This window comes from Chionomys nivalis, chromosome 16 (genome assembly GCF_950005125.1).
Source record: "Chionomys nivalis chromosome 16, mChiNiv1.1, whole genome shotgun sequence".
Lineage (NCBI taxonomy): Eukaryota > Metazoa > Chordata > Mammalia > Rodentia > Cricetidae > Chionomys > Chionomys nivalis.
Window position 1 is genome coordinate 4,832,563 of NC_080101.1, and position 19,479 is coordinate 4,852,041.

General features: G+C 37.1%; 1 protein-coding gene across 3 annotated transcripts in view; it reads right to left on the reverse strand.

Moving 5' to 3' along the window:
- The window catches only part of Triqk (triple QxxK/R motif containing), a 61,445-nt gene that overhangs the window by 3,512 nt on the left and 38,454 nt on the right, over positions 1 to 19,479 (reverse strand). For all 3 annotated transcript variants that reach the window (XM_057790666.1, XM_057790667.1, XM_057790668.1), the window contains 2 exons: positions 17,389 to 17,467; positions 4,153 to 4,238 (listed from right to left, as the gene is read on the reverse strand). In XM_057790666.1, the coding sequence (XP_057646649.1) occupies positions 4,153 to 4,238; positions 17,389 to 17,449 (147 nt within the window). In that variant the 5' untranslated portion in view covers positions 17,450 to 17,467. The remainder of the gene's footprint in view (positions 1 to 4,152; positions 4,239 to 17,388; positions 17,468 to 19,479) is intronic.

The window sequence follows — 19,479 nt, forward strand, 5'->3', positions numbered from 1 at the left end:
ACTGCACAGGAAAAGAACAGAGGCCACTTCAGGACCCACAAGGCTCTTACACACCCTGCTCACACTGCAGGACCCACAAGGCTCTTACACACCCTGCTGTCACTTGTGCATCCCCTACCTGGCATTGTTTCATGGGGAAGCGATTAATTTGCATCCGTATGAATATATTTTACATTTAAGATGAATGCAAAATAAATAATCCAACATGTGCCACCTATTAAACTCTAAAAAATATTTAATTGAATTTGATATATAACCAACATGAAATTTCAGGTGAATGCTGAAACCACAAACACATTATGTACAGATTTTCTGTTTCTTGATTATATTTATTTAGATATCCAAACTATGAAAATAAATATTGATAGAGACTACAGCATGGAAAACTGTGTCAGTAATTTTTGTGGGACCTGATATTTACAATCTACTATATCAATGTAATGTCAGCTGGAAGGCTCTGGCACCTCTGAGGGGCAGGGCAGCACCGCTCAGGTCTCTCATTATGTCCGCCAGCCACAGCTGTGCTCCCGGCCCATCTGCTTACAGCGCTTCCAGTTTCAAGAGGACATAGGGAACAAGCGGCACAACCACAAGCTCCATCTGCTCTGGGGAGTGGACAGCAGAACCCACCCACAGCGGCCATCACTCCAGCAGCTCAGAGAGAATGTTCTCATCTCACTGATAGCCACTCTTAATTACTGCCTTCCCACTCACGATTGTTAAGACAAGCAGCCAGCCCTCGTTAAATTTGTTCAGGATATTCAGAGGTGTTAAGAAGAATGTTAAGGGTAGAAAGCAGAGATTATGCTGTAGTTCAATGCTATCTGGTCAGTGTATGACATGCAAATGGCTTTAAAAACACGGAGGGCAATGTCACAAACACTTCCCTTCAAAATGCCTTTTGGTGGAGGCAGACACCATGGAGGGTGACTGTTCTAAAGAACCTGCCATGATCAAATCTCAAATGAAGCTTTCAGGGTACCAGAGGCTGTGGCCATAACCTTAGACACCTGTAGGACGCCTTCCTTTCCATGATTTGGCTGCTGTCCAGATTTAAACCAGAAATAATAAAAAGAACAGACAACATTTCAAGCTGTCCCTCCCAAGGGTTGCTGGCAGGGTCCGCCTGACACTGCTTATCTGGCTGATGTGGACAGGCTAAGTGTTCCATCCTTAGCCTTTGTGAGGACTTTTGAAGGTAGCCAATGCAGATTTGTTTTTCCTACATGTTGGGGAACACAGGTATCTGCATCCTATAAGAATTTCAGCGATGTGGACAACAACTGTGTCTCGGCATCTATGTTTCTCATGCTTTTCTTTGGCTCTTTTTCTCCCGCTTGTTTGTTTTGTCCAATTCCAGTGTGTGTGTTGGTTTCTGTTTTATCTTATTTTATTATTATTTCTTAGAAGCCTGTTTGGTTTCTAGCGAGAGACAGAAAGAGTGTGGATTTGGATGAGAGGGGAGGTGTGGAGGATCTTGGAGGAGTTGGGGGATGGGACCATAATCAGAATATATTGTACAAAAATTATTTTTAATAAAAGAAAAAATAAAATAATTTTATTTTAAAGCTGAAACCACTCATCGTTCCTCCAAAACATTTTCTATTACTCAACTGTATATTTAGAGCAAGGCGCCAGAACCCGTAAAGGGCAAATGCCTTCTTCTCAGCCAGTCATCTCAAGGCTCAGCGCACTTGGTCTAACATGGTGATTCAACCTGGAGGTGACGTCTGACGCACTGTTTTCAAGACGATCACATCTTCCTCTTCTCTTATACTGACTAGTAAGTAAAACTGCATTGATTATACCGATGTGACTTTCACAGTAAGCGTATTAAAAGTGTGTGATGGCTGAAAGGCTTTAAGGCACTGATGCTCTTAATACCAACTCCACAGCAAATCCCAGAGCTCTTTCTGTCACAGTGGCTACATAAGGCAGGCACAGGGGAAGTAATGACGGCCCTTACAAATATTCATGGGTCGTATTTACCCAAACGAGGCACGGCTAATTTGGGGTTTTCCCAGCCACTTAATAGTTGCAGGTGCCGTGGATGTGGTAAGTTCAATGCTCCATCTTCTCCCTCTACTTTCAGCCCTGAGATGAAGGACAGAGTCTCCAACTACAAACACAGCTTAAGAAGCTCTTGTCATCTCACTCATGCCAACTGTGAGGGTCACAGGGGATGTGATCTCAGGCCTCTCATGGCACACTCAGTTTTGACGTCACTGGCGTTTTTTTTTTTTCTAATCTATGTACCTGTTCTTATTTTCTGTAGATTCATAATATTTGAAGAGTGCAACTCTAACTCACTCAAAAGTAGTAAAGTAGTAACACAATACGACTTTCTGGTCATCCTGCATCAACTCGGTAAGAGTCAAACATGGCTGATGTTCATTAGCTCTCACTTGCTTCTCTGACATTATCAACATGGATAAAATCGCTCACCAGGGAAATTAAAAAGCTTTAAAAGACAATTGCTGAAGGAAACTCTGTTATTTAAAAATCCTACAGCAAAATGACAAGGCGATCAAAGTTTGACTGGGCAAACTAATTAGTATGCTAGATTTGAAACGCAAGACACCTTCCTGGTTTTGATTCTTAGAAGTTTCATGTCATGGCAATAGCCTTTGAATACACACTTTTATGCAAAGAAAATGGTGGTTAATGTCTTTGTTTCTTAAGGCTTACCAAACAGAACGATATGCTAGATTATTAAAATAGATCTATATTCTAATATCAGACACTTTTCAGTGTATGTTTTTATGGCGAAAGAAAGCTAAAAAAGTAATTCTTCATAGTTCTGAAAACATATTAACTAACAGCACTCTACACTGCTTTAACTTATAACCAGAACACTGTTGTTTCCTCAAAGCAAAACCAAAAGTGTAATAGCAAATTAAATGAGGAGTGGGCACATTCAATAATCCTAATATGTAACTGTTCGCTAAACTATGCTAGAAATACATTTTGTTACACTAATATATCCCTTATAATCTCCTAGTATGCTGTGAAAACAAAAACAAATATTAACTCTTTCCTTGGAGGACACTGTTGAAATGGTTCCTATTACAAGAGTCAATCATCACGTGGCCAAACAGAAAATAAAAGCTAAACATGGTTCTTTAAATGCTGATGCCACAGAATGCCTTTTGTATGAATGCCATGAATGTAATTTGGTGTGAATTATAAAAAACTAAAAAGACAAACCAATCTTTCAAGTTAAAAAAAAAAATTCCTTTTTCCTTAAAACATGCCGCACAGCACTAAGGGAGGAGACTGCTGTGGGAAAGGCACATCGCACAGCAGAGCTGATCACAGCCAGCAGTCAGAGGCGGGGAAAGCAGGGTTGCACCATCGGAACAGCGAGTTCTGGACGCTCACCAAAGACATTATCTGGCAAGGCAACAGCTGCTACAGCTTGCTGGTAATACCCTGGCATTTGTTATGAGCTATAACTTAGAAAAATTGATTTTTTATCTGCCAGATGAACACCCAGATCTTCTTTTAACAGTTTAATATTTAAGTAAAATATTTGTACTGGTCATTTTTAATTTACACATTTGGTAGGATTAGTTCCAAATGGATTTTCCTGCCTAGTTTACTCTATGCTAAATACTTGGTGAACACTTGACATGACCAACAATAAAATACTTTTAGCTTTGTAAGCACATTAAACTAATATCTGTTGACATCCTTCTCAGCTGCACTCCTCCCCATAAACAGATAGACACCAGTTTGCCAAAAGGGCAAGTCTGAGGATATCACTAGAATTTCATTACACAGACTTCTAGAGACAAAGTAAACAACTATAGAGTGGGATTCATTGAGTGGACGAATCTTACAACCCACATACATGACTGAACTGTTTGGACAATATTTCTAATAGCTAGAATAATAGCTTGAGAAGAAACCTGTTTTCTATGTACTGTATATACTATAAGCTTTAATTACAACTTTATCTTAAGGGTCCTCAAAATTTCAAGACAGAAATGATGTTTTCCAATAAGAAAATTATTTTACAAAAACTTTACTAACACTTTATTGAGATTGAAATAGTTTAAGACATTCAAATTTAACACATATACAATTCAGTTATGTAAAATGAACTGGCATAAATACATCAAACTATAACTTTATCAAACAGAAGTATACCTTTATGCCTATTGCTGTTTTCTTTGCTTCTGCTTTTAATTTGGTTGCTCGTAAAATAGGTTTGGTTTTTTTATAATCCTGTTTGCCTAGAAAGAAACAGTTTCAGACAATGAATTATTTTTTATGGATAATTTAAATTTCACAATCACCTATACAGTGTCAAAGGATGTTTACACAAAGTAGACATTCACAGGTAAGATTCCATAAGTCACTCAAGACTGATCTCTTTTGACTCTGACAGACATCATGATCTGATGCACAGAATGCCAAAACAAAATTATATCTTTTATTTTTAGAGAATAAGATACTCACAGCAAGTGTGAATCTTTTAAAATAAAAGCACTAATAACTTAATATATAAATTATAAGATTACATATAAAAACTAGATATATAATTATACAGTTTTATATAATCAACTATTAAATAAATTGCTTTAGCAATTAAAAATAACTCCTGTTAAATTAATAACATTGTGGATACATTAAATACACAAGAGTATAATTTAAGAAATATTTGCTCATTTTTTCCTGAGGCTAACAGAGGAATCCATAAGAGATTGACTTTAAAGTCCCTAAATTCATTAGAACAAAATATGTCTAACTTTCATCCCTTTCACCAGAGGACTGAACAAACATGACTAAGTCAGACAGAGGCGAGCGACATTTAGATATGACACTCAATCTTCCTTACTGCATTTCCCAGCCAAAGAGAAGCGAAGCTGGGCTAGTATCACTAAATTCTGGTGTTGGTGTACCATCTGGTGACCCCACTGACAAGCTACAAAAGAAGCAGTACTCAGCCTCAGAAAAAATACTAGATTTCACAACAAAAGATTATCAAGAAAAAATATGTATTTTAAAAAATTCTCTTTAAGGAAACAAGTGGGAGTTGTCGTAAGAAAAACTCTAAGGCGGCGTTCTGAGCAGCAGCTAACAGACAGGACAGCATACTTCCTAGCCTCATCCTGTGCTCTTGTTCTCTTTTCAGCCTTTCCTCAGAGTGTTTCCGGAGCTTACCTACACATTGCCCTTTTTACCCCAAGTCTCCACACCCTATTCACACTCAGATAAATCCGGAAGCAGCTGATCTAAAGAATGTCATAAAAATTTAATGCTAAACACATCTGTTTCTTAACGTGTCTGCTAATGACTCAAAAGTGCCTTCCTTTATCTTCCACACAGAGTTTTTGGAAAACGAACAGCAGAGAAGGGAGGGAAGTGGACAGCAGTGATGGAGACAGGCGACAGCGGAGCTCATTAGACACAGACCAGCGTTTCTCCCGCTGAAGGGCCGTGTTCGAGTTCTCGGGGCCAGAGAGTGAGCTGCACTGCTGAACAGCAGCCACGCTGCTTCTACCGGCAGAAGCTGAATAAGTATTATTTGCTGATAGGGTTTAATGATGCAGAAAAGAGTCAATTGTAAAAGATGTATATCAAATGTTCTAAATTTAAATAAATAATTAGCAGAAAAACATGACTGTGACTCACTTTAAATTAGTAACATTTAATTTTGCTGGAAAAAAAAAAGATAAAAATAACCCTTGACAAGTGTTCATTCTGATTTCACATCTCAATAGTCCAGCTATTCCTGTGTCCATCCTGCTGCGATATAAACAGTTAGGAGCAATGAAAGTCGCAACACCGTTCCTCCACTCCATTCCACCAAGCACATTTCCAATGCAAATCTTAGAAGAAATGTGGAGATCACAGATACCAGAAGAAAGAAACCCCTCGATTCATCTTTTTTTTTCTTAATTTTTATTGTTTTTCAAAATCTCAAAATTCCATGTTTTGTTGTATGACTGTGTTCAGCTTTCTATGTTGCCTGGAGGTTTTTTTTTTTTTTTAATTAATTAATTTATTTATTTATTCAAGATTTCTGCCTCCTCCCCACCACCACCTCCCATTTCCCTCCCCCTCCCCTAATCAAGTCCCCCTCCCTAGTCAGCCAGAAGAGCAATCAGGGTTTCCTGCCCTGTGGGAAGTCCAAGGACCACCCACCTCCACCCAGGTCTAGTAAGGTGAGCATCCAAACTGCCTAGGCTCCCACAAAGCCAGTACGTGCAGTAGGATCAAAAACCCATTGCCATTGTTCTTGAGTTCTCAGTAGTCCTCATTGTCCGCTATGTTCAGCGAGTCCGGTTTTATCCCATGCTCTTTCAGACCTAGGCCAGCTGGCCTTGGTGAGTTCCCGATAGAACATCCCCATTGTCTCAAGTGGCTTCTTGAATTTTGCATGCAAATGGACGGAAATAGAAAACACTATCCTGAGTGAGATAAGCCAGACCCAAAAAGAGGAACATGGGATGTACTCACTCATATTTGGTTTCTAGCCATAAATAAAGGACATTGAGCCTATAATTCGTGATCCTAGAGAAGCTAAATAAGAAGGTGAACCCAAAGAAAAACATACAGGCATCCTCCTGAATATTAAACTTCATCAGGCGATGAAAGGAGACAGAGACAGAGACCCACATTGGAGCACCGGACTGAAATCTCAAGGTCCAAATCAGGAGCAGAAGGAGAGAGAGCACGAGCAAGAAAGTCAGGACCGCGAGGGGTGCACCCCTCGATTCATCTTGTATATGCCTAATAAGAATTTTAAGGGCCGGGCGGTGGTGGCGCACGCCTTTAATCCCAGCACTTGGGAGGCAGAGGCAGGTGAATCTCTGTGAGTTCGAGACCAGCCTGGTCTACAGAGCTAGTTCCAGGACAGGCTCCAAAGCCACAGAGAAACCCTGTCTTGAAAAACCAAAGAAAAAAAAAAGAATTTTAAGGTAAAGTGGAGAAAAAAAGTGTGAATGATGATTTTAAACATGATTAATGAGTGATATTCATGGTTTCTGTCATGGTCCATCATAACATCACCAGACAGATATCAGAGTCAACGTAACAGTAAGAATTTACCAGTCAACCGGTGGCACCATAATACCATTGCTTAAGTTACTCTGTTACACCTATGGTCTTGTTTTTAAATTTTTATTTGATTTTATTGAGGTACACATTTTTCTATGCTCCCCTCCCTGCCTCTCCCTGCTTCTACCCCCTTCCAAGGTCCCATGCTCCCAATTTACTCAGATCTTGTCTTTCTCTACTTCCCATGTAGATTAGATCCATGGATGTCTCTCTTGGGTTCCTCATTGTTGTCTAGGTTCTCTGGGGTTGTGAAATGTAGGCTGTTTTTCTTTGTTTTATGTCTAAAAGCCACTTATGAGTGAGTACATATGATATTTGTCTTTCTGGGTCTGGGTTACCTCACTCAATATGATGTTTTCTAGATCCATCCATTTGCCTGCAAATTTCAAGATGTCATTATTGTTTTCTGCTGTGTAGTACTCCATTGCTTACTGAGGTATCTGTCCCACCCTGTTCTGTAGCCGTTCGGTCCCAAAGAAAACATACAGCAGCCTACATTAATTATAAACTGATTGGCCTATTAACTCAGGCTTCTTATTAACTCATAACTTACATTATTAGCCCCTAATACTTTGCTGTGTTAGCCACATGGCTTGGTACCTTTTTCAGCGAGGGAGTCACATCTTGTGTCTTCTGTGTCTGGGTGACTACCACAGACTGACTCTTTCCTCTTCCCAGAATTTTCCTGTTCTGGTTGCCCTGCCTCTACTTCCTGCCTGGTGGCCCCACCTTTACTTCCTGCCTGGCTACTGGTCAATCAGCTTTTTATCAAAATATAAGTGACAGGGTATAGACCATTGTCCCACAGTACTCCACTGTGTTAATGTAGCACATTTCCTTATCCATTCTTCATCCACCTATAGTCTTTATGAAAGAAAACTTCTCAATTATTATTCAAACATCTAAAGGTGCATTTAAAATGGATGTTATTAAAATGAGCATGGGACTGGCCCATTTCCAAACAACACATCTGGCATTAGCTTCCCATTAACTTACTCTGCTTCACATCACAATCTTCAGCTTTCTACAGAGGACATCATTTCATTATTTATGTTTAAAGTTACACCCAGTAGTACAATGGTGTCATAAATGTTATGGGAGTCACCAACAATTTTGGAATGATCTCAGGCCAGCTTTTTAAGATAGAAACCATATCTTGCACTATTAAAGGAACCAAGAACCTGTGGTAAAACAGGTTACAGACCCATGGGGAGAAGCCAATACTATTATTATGCTAAATGGACAAAGTATTTATACAATCTCCATGGCTTACTGATACACTCCTAGATCAGTGTATCTATCAACCTTCATCAGAGAAGCTTCTTCTTGCAGTAGATGACAATTAACATAAAGAATGTTCCTCAATTGGTCAATGTACAGAGAATAAGAAATGGATACAGATGAGAAGTGGAAGTAGGGTAGGGAGTGAGATGAAGACAGATCCATGTAGGCAGAGGCTGCTTGTTCATTTCCCGGCCATCCAGGCCTGAAATAACCATACAGAAACTATTTTAATTTCAAGAGTGCTTGGCCAATGACTCTAGCGTATTCCTAATTAGCTCTTAGATCTTAAATTAACCCATTTCGATACATCCAGGTGTTGTCACGTGGCTGCGGCCTGCTGGTAAGGTTCCATCTGGCATCTGTCTCCTTTTGCAGCTACATGGAGTCTCTCTGACTCCACCTACTCTTTCTCTATATCTCTTCTAGCCTGGCTATATTCTGCCCTATATAGGCCAAAGCAGCTTTATGCATTAACCAATAAAAAAAAACCACATATACAGAAGGATATTCCCACATCAGATCTAAGAAAAGTTAATGGGTAAGTATGATAAAAATATATTGTATGAAATTATCAAAGAATTAATAAAGTATTATTGAAAATTACACTTATATATCCAGTAACATTGAAATATATTTAAGAACAAGCACTTTCCTTTAAAATAAATAAATAAAAATATATACTCAAATATTTTTAATAAAAATCATAAATTTTCATACTATACTTATTATCAATAATCGCTTCTCATATCACATTGTTTTAGGAAAGGATACAGTAATTTATATGATACTCTAAATCAATATAAACTCTATGTGCTTTATTTCATATTAAAGTTGGATTTTCTTTTAATATTACGTAGTTTTAAGTAGGTATTGTCTTAGTTCAGTCAAAACAAACAAAAAGAGACACCTGTCTTTGGCTCTATCCTATCCAATTATTTACCCTGGGCCAGAAGAAGACTGCACCTCTGCCCTCTGTGGAGGTGGTTGCTCGGTCATTACCATTGAACATCTGGTGGCCACTCTTTTAGAAGCAAACTGTTTTTCTTTCCCCCTCACACTGGCCGTGCTCATTATCGTCCCGAGGCAGCCTGCTCTTCCTCTGCCTTGCTGCTTTAAACATTAATGCTCTGTTTTCTGAATACGGCCTAAGCTGCTTATGACTACATTATGCTATCAAACAAGCACATGCAGAAAAGCCTCCTGAACGTTATTCTTGTGATGAAAATGCAGCTGGCTCTGCTCAGAGGTGCATCCTTTCACCTGCAGATGGACTTGCTCCTACACCTCCTGCTCAATTCATTGTCTTTTATTTGTGCCTGCAAATCTTTAATTGCCTTTAATTAGAAATAAAGTAAATTCAGTGCTTTAATCTTTCAAATACATTCAATCATAATTCTGTCTGGGACGAATACCAAGTTCTATTCACTGTCTGATCTCTATTACAAAGATATATAATTTATTGTCCATTTATATAGATCACACCAATTAAGATACAATAGAAAAGAAGAGAGATAACAGTCAAAATATTTGAAAAGAAAAATTTGCAATCTAAATTTAATTATTCAAATGAATTATTGGAAGATGAGTTATTTGCAGCATGCCAAAAGTACTGACAAATAATATTTGCTAATCAACAGTAAAGACATTTATCTTGCCTTCAACATTTTTAGAATAATTTCAACTGCTTCAAATCCCTCCTCCTTTATTCAAAAGTCAAAAATATTTTATAATCTCTTCTAGTACTACAGAATTAAATACAAGAGCAAGATAATTACTAAAAAATGAATTTTTACTGTATATACAGTAGAATTTTACATATACATATTATGTGTAGATGCAGAAGTTTCACTATGAAACCAAAACTCAACAGTCTTTTTTAGGGTATTTATATAAAACCTCCGTGGATACATCAGCAAACAATTTGCATTTTTTTGATATCTTAAAAATAAAATTACAAATACTCATAAGAAAATATCTACTTAATTGACTAAGAGAAAGAAAATATCTACTTAAAATAATAAACATGCTGGTGATATTATTACATAACAAGAAAAAATTAGAAACATTGACCCATGAGCATATATCACTTTTGTTAATGAAAGTCACATAAAATACCACATGATTCCTAGAAGATAAAGGTAATATACTTATAATAGTAAAATTTAAAAAAATATTTTCAAAATTTTACAGACATCTGGATTATAATAAATAATCTGGTAAATTAATTTAGAGAAACATGTAAATGTCAGGTCAAACTTTTAGTTTAATGATGTTTTATAGGTCATTCAAATAATTTTCCATGATGGACAGAACCTTTTGACACTAACCATACACTGCAAAGGCCACAACATGACTTAAAAGCATATAAACAAGCAATCACTGAGATTTATGATAAAAAATGCATAAGCATGGGAAAAGACAAAAATGCCTCAAAAGTTACATAACTATATCTTTTAGCAAGTTTCTAAGTTAAAAATATTTAAACAGACAAGGACAACAACAACAACATTCCAAAGAGAAAAAGGATCCTGCAAGGCCTCAATCCCTAACAAAGAGCTACAGACAGGCTCCCAAGGAATGGTGAAAGCCGCCCTCTCCAGGAAAGGGAGCACCAGGGGTCACCCAGCACCAAGGCTGAGCCATGAACACCTGCATATGACGAACATTCTACAGACTGAACAGGTCATGTTTAGAAATATGTATATGCATACACACATATGTGCATGCAATGACAATGAAAAGAAACATCATGAACTGGAAAGACAGGGAGGAGGGGATAACAGGAGGGCTCCGAGGGAGGAAAAGGAAGGGAGACATAGGCTAATTATATTATAATCTCAAAGATAAAATATTTAAAGATATATAAGTAAATCTTTATTAAGGACCTCCCTTAAACATCATTATACATACAAATAAAAAATAAGAGCATCTGCCTTCAAGAATACTAGAATGCAATACATACAAATAAATATATATGAGAAATAAGAACAATACTCAGTGTGGTCAAAACTCGATAAATACTAAGTTTCAGTACATTTCCTGTGACAGAAACAAAAAACAGGGAATAAAGAAAAATCCTAAGAACAAAGAGAGAAATTCAAGTTTTTAGTTACTTAAGAATGAACAATGAACTAATATAATCCAAATATTTCAGAGATTTAGAATAGGGAGCAAACTAGTGAAAAAAATTAACTTTAAATAAATATAAAATGAAACTGGAGAAATAAAGAACTTTTGGTTACCATAAATGTTGTAAAATAAGTTTGTTTCTCCAAAATAAAGATATATACATATATATATATATATATAACAGAAAAACAAATATTACAGTCCAGGTAAAAAGGAAGAATAAAAAAACATACATGAGAATTAAAAAAGCTTCAAAGGGAATTACCAATACTACTTAAAAGCAGAACAGCTCAGAAGAAAAACTTTTCAAATATTTTTTCTAAGTCATAAGAAAAATGAAATAATAAAATAAGAATAAACATTAATTTTTCAATGTTAAGTGACAGAAAGAAATTAAATAAAAATAGAAAATGCCATAAGTTTAGAACATTTTAATTCTTCCTTAAACAGTCACATTTAAATACGTATATAATCATATAAAATATATCTGAAAACCATAATTAGCATAAGTAGTGTTGTAACTAAATATAAGCTCCCAAACTTGACAACATGGAAGAAGGCGTCTATCAAAACCTGATAACACAGGAAACACTCTTCACAGTTTCTGTAGGAATTTAAGTTGTTACCAGTTTTAGCTAGATTTTTATGTTTCATGCAAGCTCTGGGAAACCAGAGACAAATATAAATAGTAGATACAAGAATAAGATAAAGGCTTTATAGCATTAAAAAACCCTATCAAACTGCAAAGAAACAGCAAGGGAGGAAAAATGAAAAAAAATAAAAACACCAAAATGGCTAAAGTAATTTCTGTTCTATTGACAATTATTTTACATGTAAATGGATAAGTGTACCAATAAAGAAACCAATAGCTGAGTGGACTTCTAAGAGACACACTACATTCCCTCAAGATGAGAGTCCTTTAGATTTAATGATGCAGAAGTGGTGTCATTACAGAACAGAGGCTACTGGAACAGGGGCAGTAGAGAGCCACGAAGGGCAAGCAGAGGGACTCGGCTGTCAGCTGACAAAAATAAACTTTAAGAAAACTGTGACAATGAAAAAGTCATAACGTAATTATGAATGAGCCAATTAAGGAGAATGATGTAGTTATTATAAAAGTGTGTAGCTGTTCCTTAGTCTTCAGAAGGCGGTTCCAGGACCTTCAGGAGACGCGCACTTCCTGGAGCTCACATGGTGCCTACACATGCTGTTAACACAGAGCTAATATGTAGACCTCAAAACATCTCTAGACTTGTGAAGTTCCTAATGCAATTCAAAGCCTATATAATGCTGCACTGGTTAGAAAATGATGATAAACAAACCCTGGTATTGTTAAGGTCAGAGACAATTTTATTGTATCTTCATTCTGAGCTTAGTTGAATCCATGCACTTTGAAACCCATGAAAGGCAAATTGTTTATATGTACTAAACTTTGAAGTACATTACATACATATGCATATATACCTACACATGCATATATGAGTTTGGAGGTAGGTAGATAGTTGGAAGGATATATGGAGAGATGATAGATAGATAGATAGATAGATAGATAGATAGATAGATAGATAGATAGATAGATGGACAGATAGATAGACAGATGATAGAAGATAAATGATACACAAACAGATCATGAACCGGAAAGATCGCTATGCATAGGAGACAATGTACTGACAGTATGCAGCTTTATTTATGGATAGAGCAACAAGATGTAAATAGTGGACTTAGATAAGGCAGGGTGTCCAGTCTAGCTGTAACAGATTACACATTTTTTGAGGGCATGCTAGCATTCTTCAGGATGTGCTATAGCACAAAACAATTCTTAAGGAACATAAGAAAATTAAGCTCCTCAAAATATCTTTTCTGAATACAATGAAATTAGACATCAGTAACACAAGCCAAATGGAAAAATCCACAAATGCGATGTGAAAGTAAACAACTCTTAAATAATCACTGATTGAAAGAAACATTTTGTGACACATGAAAATGAACAAATTACCCACACGCAGCAAAAGTAGGTGCCACAGTTTGGAATTCACACTGAGATGTAATTTGCAATCCAAATGTTGCTAACATTTGGAGGTAGGAGAGAGTTGGGGTTATGCAGGGCCAAGATAGATTGGTGGGTGTAATAACAGCAACACAGGCTGAGCTGACACAGGATTTCTCTCAGTTTCCACGCAATATCTGATGGTGTGTTAAGAAACATCAGGGAGGCACACACAAGCTGCCATCAGCACACTGCTTCCCAAACCTTTCTGCTTTACATACTACTGGGTTAGTCTAGTTTGTTAAAGCAGCAAGACTGGACTGACATAGCAAAGAGCAGTGTTTGTGATAATAACTACTTGCACTAAAAAGAATCTTTCTAACCAAACAACTCGAAATAGCTCAAAACTTATAAAACAGTAAACTAAGTGCTAAGTAAGCATAGGAAAAAATAATAAATACTATATAAGAAACACATAAAATTCAGACTAAGATGCGGTAGGAAAAACATTAATATAAGAGAGTAGGGGTTTTCTAAACCAAGGAAAGTGAACAAATACCAAAATGAAGATGGGAGAAAAATTCCAGAAGATAAACTCAGACATAACTTGATAGCATAGCTGTGGATAATTATAAGCCAACAAATGAAATAACTAGAAGAAGTGGGGATATTTATGTAAACATGGATATCTTCCTAGAAATGGCTGGTAGCTTGTAGTACAGAGAAGAAATCAGATATAAACAGAAAACCTAAAGAGACAGATAAGAAATAAAGATACTGAATCAGGAATCAGAAGTCCCTGACTAAAAGCACTCAATGCTGGATGCCTTACCAGATGAATTCTACCAGACATTCAGCAAACAGCTTCCTTTTCAAACTCTCCCACAAAAGAGCAGAGGACATTTTATTTTTAAGCCAATTTAATTTAGATTCAAAATCTAAACAAAGACATCACAAAACAAAAATTACTGTCAAATTTAGAAAAAAAATGGTGGCTAAAATCATTTACAAATTAGTGGAAGGCTGAATTTGATACAAATTCAAAATACCATTCCACACCGAACAAACTGTATCCATCCACTGTTGAAGTTAATTTTAATTGTCACCCTTTCTAGCTTGGAATCACTATGAACAAGACCTCTCGAGGTGTCTGTGAAGACGTTTCTGGAAAGGTTTAACTGAAGAGGGGATATCCAAAGTGAACTGTGCAGCCCTCCAACATTGGCTGAGCTTTCTGACTGAATAAAAGAACGAGACTTGAGAAGGATTCATTCGACTTTGCTTTCTGACTGTGCACGCAATGCGCCCAGCTACTACTACATGTCCCTACCAATATGCCCTCTCCCACACAATACAATGGATCCTTTGAATGGTGACTTGAAATAAACCCTTCCTTAAGTTGCTTCTGCCAGGTATTTTGTCATAGCAATGATGAAAGGAAGTACCAGAAAACTGGTACCAGGAGAGGGGTTCACTTGTTTGGGGGCCTTTGGAGCTAATCTATAGGAGGAATGGGAAAGAGTTTGGATCTGCAGGAAAGGAGAGCCCTCCATGTTGGAGTAGAGTTTAACTGATAATCTCAGGGAGAGCTCAGAAGCACAGAACGCTGAGAGAAGTGTGGATAGAGGAAGCCCAGCTCACGGAGTCTCAAACAACACATCATCTGTCTGATGGGTGGAGGTCATTCAGATGCATCCTGGCAAGGAGTCTTACTGTATTCTCCCCGCAATCTGATACTTGAGTCAACTGAATTAAGAAGTAATATGTAGATCACAGAAATAAATGAAAAAAAGAGAGCATGACCTTGAAATACAGCAAATGAGGGGGCAAAGGAAGGGAGACATGATGTATGTAGTTGTTTGCTATTTTTACTCTTAGGTTCTTTTGGCTCTTTGCTCTTTGGGGGACCCGCCACTCAACTCCCAAATAAGTGTACACAGGCTTATTCTTTCTTATGAGTACCTGGTCTTAATTTGGCTTATTTCTAGCCATCTTTTCTTAAATTATTCCATATACCTTTGGCCGCTGGGCTTTTATATTTCTCTGCTAAATATACTTTTATTTACTTCTTACTCCATGGCTTGCTGGGTAGCTGAGTGCCTGGCTCCTGATGTCCTCCTCCCTTCCTCATCTTCTCACTCCTCCATCTCTCCTCCCAGATTTCTCCTTCCACCTATTCTCTCTGTCTGCCAGTCCCACCTACCCTTTTCCTGTCTTGCTATTGCTAATGGCCTTTCAGTTCATTAGACCAATCAGGTGTTTTAGACAGGCAAATTAACACAGCTTCACAGAGTTAAACAAATACAATATTAAAGAATGCAAGCTGGGCAGTGGTGGCTCACGCCTTTAATCCCAGCACTTGGGAGGCAAAGGAAGGCAGAACTCTGTGAGTTTGAGGCCAGCCTGAACTACAAGAGCTAGTTCCAGGACAGGCTCCAAAGCTACAGAGAAAGCCTGTCTTGAAAAACCAAAACCAAAAATAAAATAAAATAAAATAAAATAAAATAAGTTTGCATCATTAAACAAATGTTCCACAGCATAAACAAATTTAACACACCTTCATCTCATATTCCACAATAGATGTAATTACAGCATAATCTCAAAGGAAAAGAATAAAAAAAGAAGTAATGGATATCTTTGGTTGTTACCCAAGATGAAGGACAGAGATGGGGTGTGAAAGTCAAAGAGAACCAAGTCCTAACATCTAAAGGTCTAACATAGGCTACATTTAGTGATACTGTGCACAACAGAAAATTGATGGGTACACTTTGGGTGGGCTTAGCTTATGCAAAATTTATCCAGTATGTGGAATAATGGATATTCTAATTGACTTTTATAGAGTCAAATGTACTTATATGTGCATGTATGCATGTATAAATATGCAGATCTTATGTAGCTCTACATAATACAAAATACAAAAATTTATTCATTGACCTATGCATTATTGTTGTTGTTGTTTTACTTTATATGTCTGTTTCACAATATTTTTAATTTATGAAGTGCATGCTTTAGAGATATTATAAAATAGATGTATATATTTTGTTTCAGTTATTTTTAATTATTTATCTGAATTCAATTGAAATTTCTTTTTTATTCTTCAATAACTTGAAGAGGTCTTATTAATCAATCACTTTTTATTTAATTGGGCAGAGGTAGAGAGAAGAGAGTGTCATGTTGAGAAGAAGACGATTTTGTTTAATGTCCAATTTCTACTTTATTGCATTTCTTTAAAAAACATGTCCCTAGCCTACAAATTCTCTAAACTCTCAGGATTTTCCCAGTGCATGAGTATTCTGTACACAAATACTCACGAGCACTTAGAGAGAAAGGGTGCATTTCAAGCAGGCTGCTTCTTGCCCTTTCTCTGTGTGTCTTCTCTCTAGATGGCCATTTTCCCAAGGGGTGCTGTCCTAGTATCTAAGGGTATGCTTGGGATCTTCATCATCATCTTTCTTTTTTCCCTAAGTCTTCACTTATGACTCCTGAAAAGTTCTCCTTTCTCAGCTGAGTTCTACATATGGCACTTGTATTTTATTCAGAATATTTTAATGTATTATTCTGAAATAATTACATCACTGCCATTGTGAAGCAACAGAATTATCTTTTTAAATGCATATAAAGGAATAATTTATCAAATAATAATATGTGAAATGCTATAAACAGCATCTATCCCTAAAAGCAATAATAATATTAGTCTTATTCCACTGAAAAATCACAATTACACTAGAGAAAACAAACACCATGCAGTATATTCTTCACTAGGAGCCAGGGTTATATTTGTTTTTCCTCCTAAAACCTAAAAACCTACAAGGTGGTTCTTTGATCTTATATTTTTGTGAGCTGTATATATTACAGAAAATGTATTCCTTAATTGACATATATAACTTTTTTATTTATATTCACAGAAGCTCATTGCTTACCAATTTGCTTTCTGTACTGATCAACAGGAAGTTTCGTAGTGGAAGAGTCTTTTCTACCCATCTTTGATCTCCAAAATACCTGTTAAACAGAAAGAAAATAATTATAATGAAACATTTTTTTATAAAAATTATCTGAAAACTCCACCAAAAGGTCATTAAGATCATTTTTTTAAAAAACAATGAGCAAAATGCTGCTGACTTAACTTAATAGATATCTACAAAGACAAGAAAACTTTCATATAAATCATCAGATATACAATTACTGGTGATAAAATCTTCACACATTTATTCTAGGCTACATTAATTTTATCAAGAACTAAGCTCAATCAATTCAGAATATGAGAAAATAGTATCTGTAAATGGAAATTCTCTTTGCAGCTATCCACTGTGCTACATTAAAACAGAAAGGCTACACTAGGTGAGTTGGATGGTTTGAACTTTGCTTCAAAAGCCTCACAAATGTGGCCGAGATGGGCAGGTTTAGGGTTGCGCCCTGTAACATACAATAGACAGCACCACCAGGTACGACCATTCCCACTTTCCCAGTGTGCAACCTCACAAGCATGTCCATGCGTTCTCTTTCTTTCGCCCTAATGCACTGGAATATAAATGAGCCCTCATACAAATCTGGAAGGCCTCATTTGAAGAAACTTGATTATCCATGGGGTGGAGGAAATATTTTTAATAATTTTTCATCCTTGAGAAAGGAATTAAATTCTCCTGTGAATTACTAGGTATTTGTAGGCATATTTCCTGAAGTCTCAAATGTTTACTAAGGCAAACATCGGTTACTAGAAGTTGTTCCTCACTCTTTTTAGTGTGGTTCTATGTGAAAAACATGTGGTCAAGCAAGAAGTCAGTTTCGGATTAAAACCACAAAGGCCTCTTACTATTATTGCTACATATATATGCACAAATATGTAAATACAATTCGTCATATCTGGTTAGTAAGCCTTGAGTATATATGATTTCAGGACTGACTACTTTGCACCAGATACCAATTAGGAGAGCATCCCTGAAAGAAGCTGACTCTCCTGCCCTGAGCATTCATTGGGGGTTTGGAGATTTAGGGTAGAGGGGAAAAGGAAGCAGGGAGGTTATATAATTATATCTCAATTAAAAATAATAAATAAAAATATATATGAAGACACAGGAATTCTAAGAACTTGGGGTTTAAGAAGCTGGAAAAGCTAACTTCTAAAATTCAGATAGGAAGAAGAAATAGAAAAATATTTGAAGAACAAAGTTCAGCTAATATTTCTCATCTGAGAGATGGCAGGGAGAGAGAAGGGGAAGAGAAAAGAGAAGGATAGAGAGATGGTGAGGAGAACAAGAGAGCAGAGGATGAGCAATACTCTCGTGCAGAATCTCCTACTTCAGGTCCCCTCAGAACAGACACTGGTGGATGAGACACAGAAGCCCAGACCTTCAAAGAATAGACTAAAAGGATATGGAATTATACACAAGAAAGAAACTGTGATAAAATGACAGGCATGAGGAACTTCATGTCAGTGGTAAGAAGCTTAGCAAAAGATGAGGAAACTATTGAAGTAAAGGGGTGGGGGATGAAAACAGCGCCCGGTCCTCATCCGCCGAGTAAGCTGAGGCTGTGCCATGGAGAGCAATCAGACAGTGTGATGCCTGCTGGACACGGAAGGAGGAGACACCCCGGGGGCTCGGGAGTCACAAGGTGACACAGAAGTTCCTCTAGAGTGGTCATGGTGTGGCTCAAACAAGGCTGTCTATAGTAGAAAAGGCAGGGGTAACGGAGAACTCCCCCAGCCTGGCGCTCTAGACAGAATCTGAGACAGGGAAACCTGTGCTAGTTTCTCGGGTTTGAACTAGATTACTAGAAGGAGAGTTCTTTCAGGCTCCAAGTAAACTGGCGGGGTTTTTCCAATGAACTTTACTAAGGGATCTCAAAGACCAAGTACACCCGAAGTCTGCTCAAGCCCAACTACATTCTTTCCACATCTTCATGGAGTCAGCTAACAATGACCTCATTCAGCACAAGGAAAAGGCACTCCCAAAGAGGCAACTTCTACCCATGTGTGAGAAAAGCATGAGCTCATCTCAAAGCTTAGTTTTATA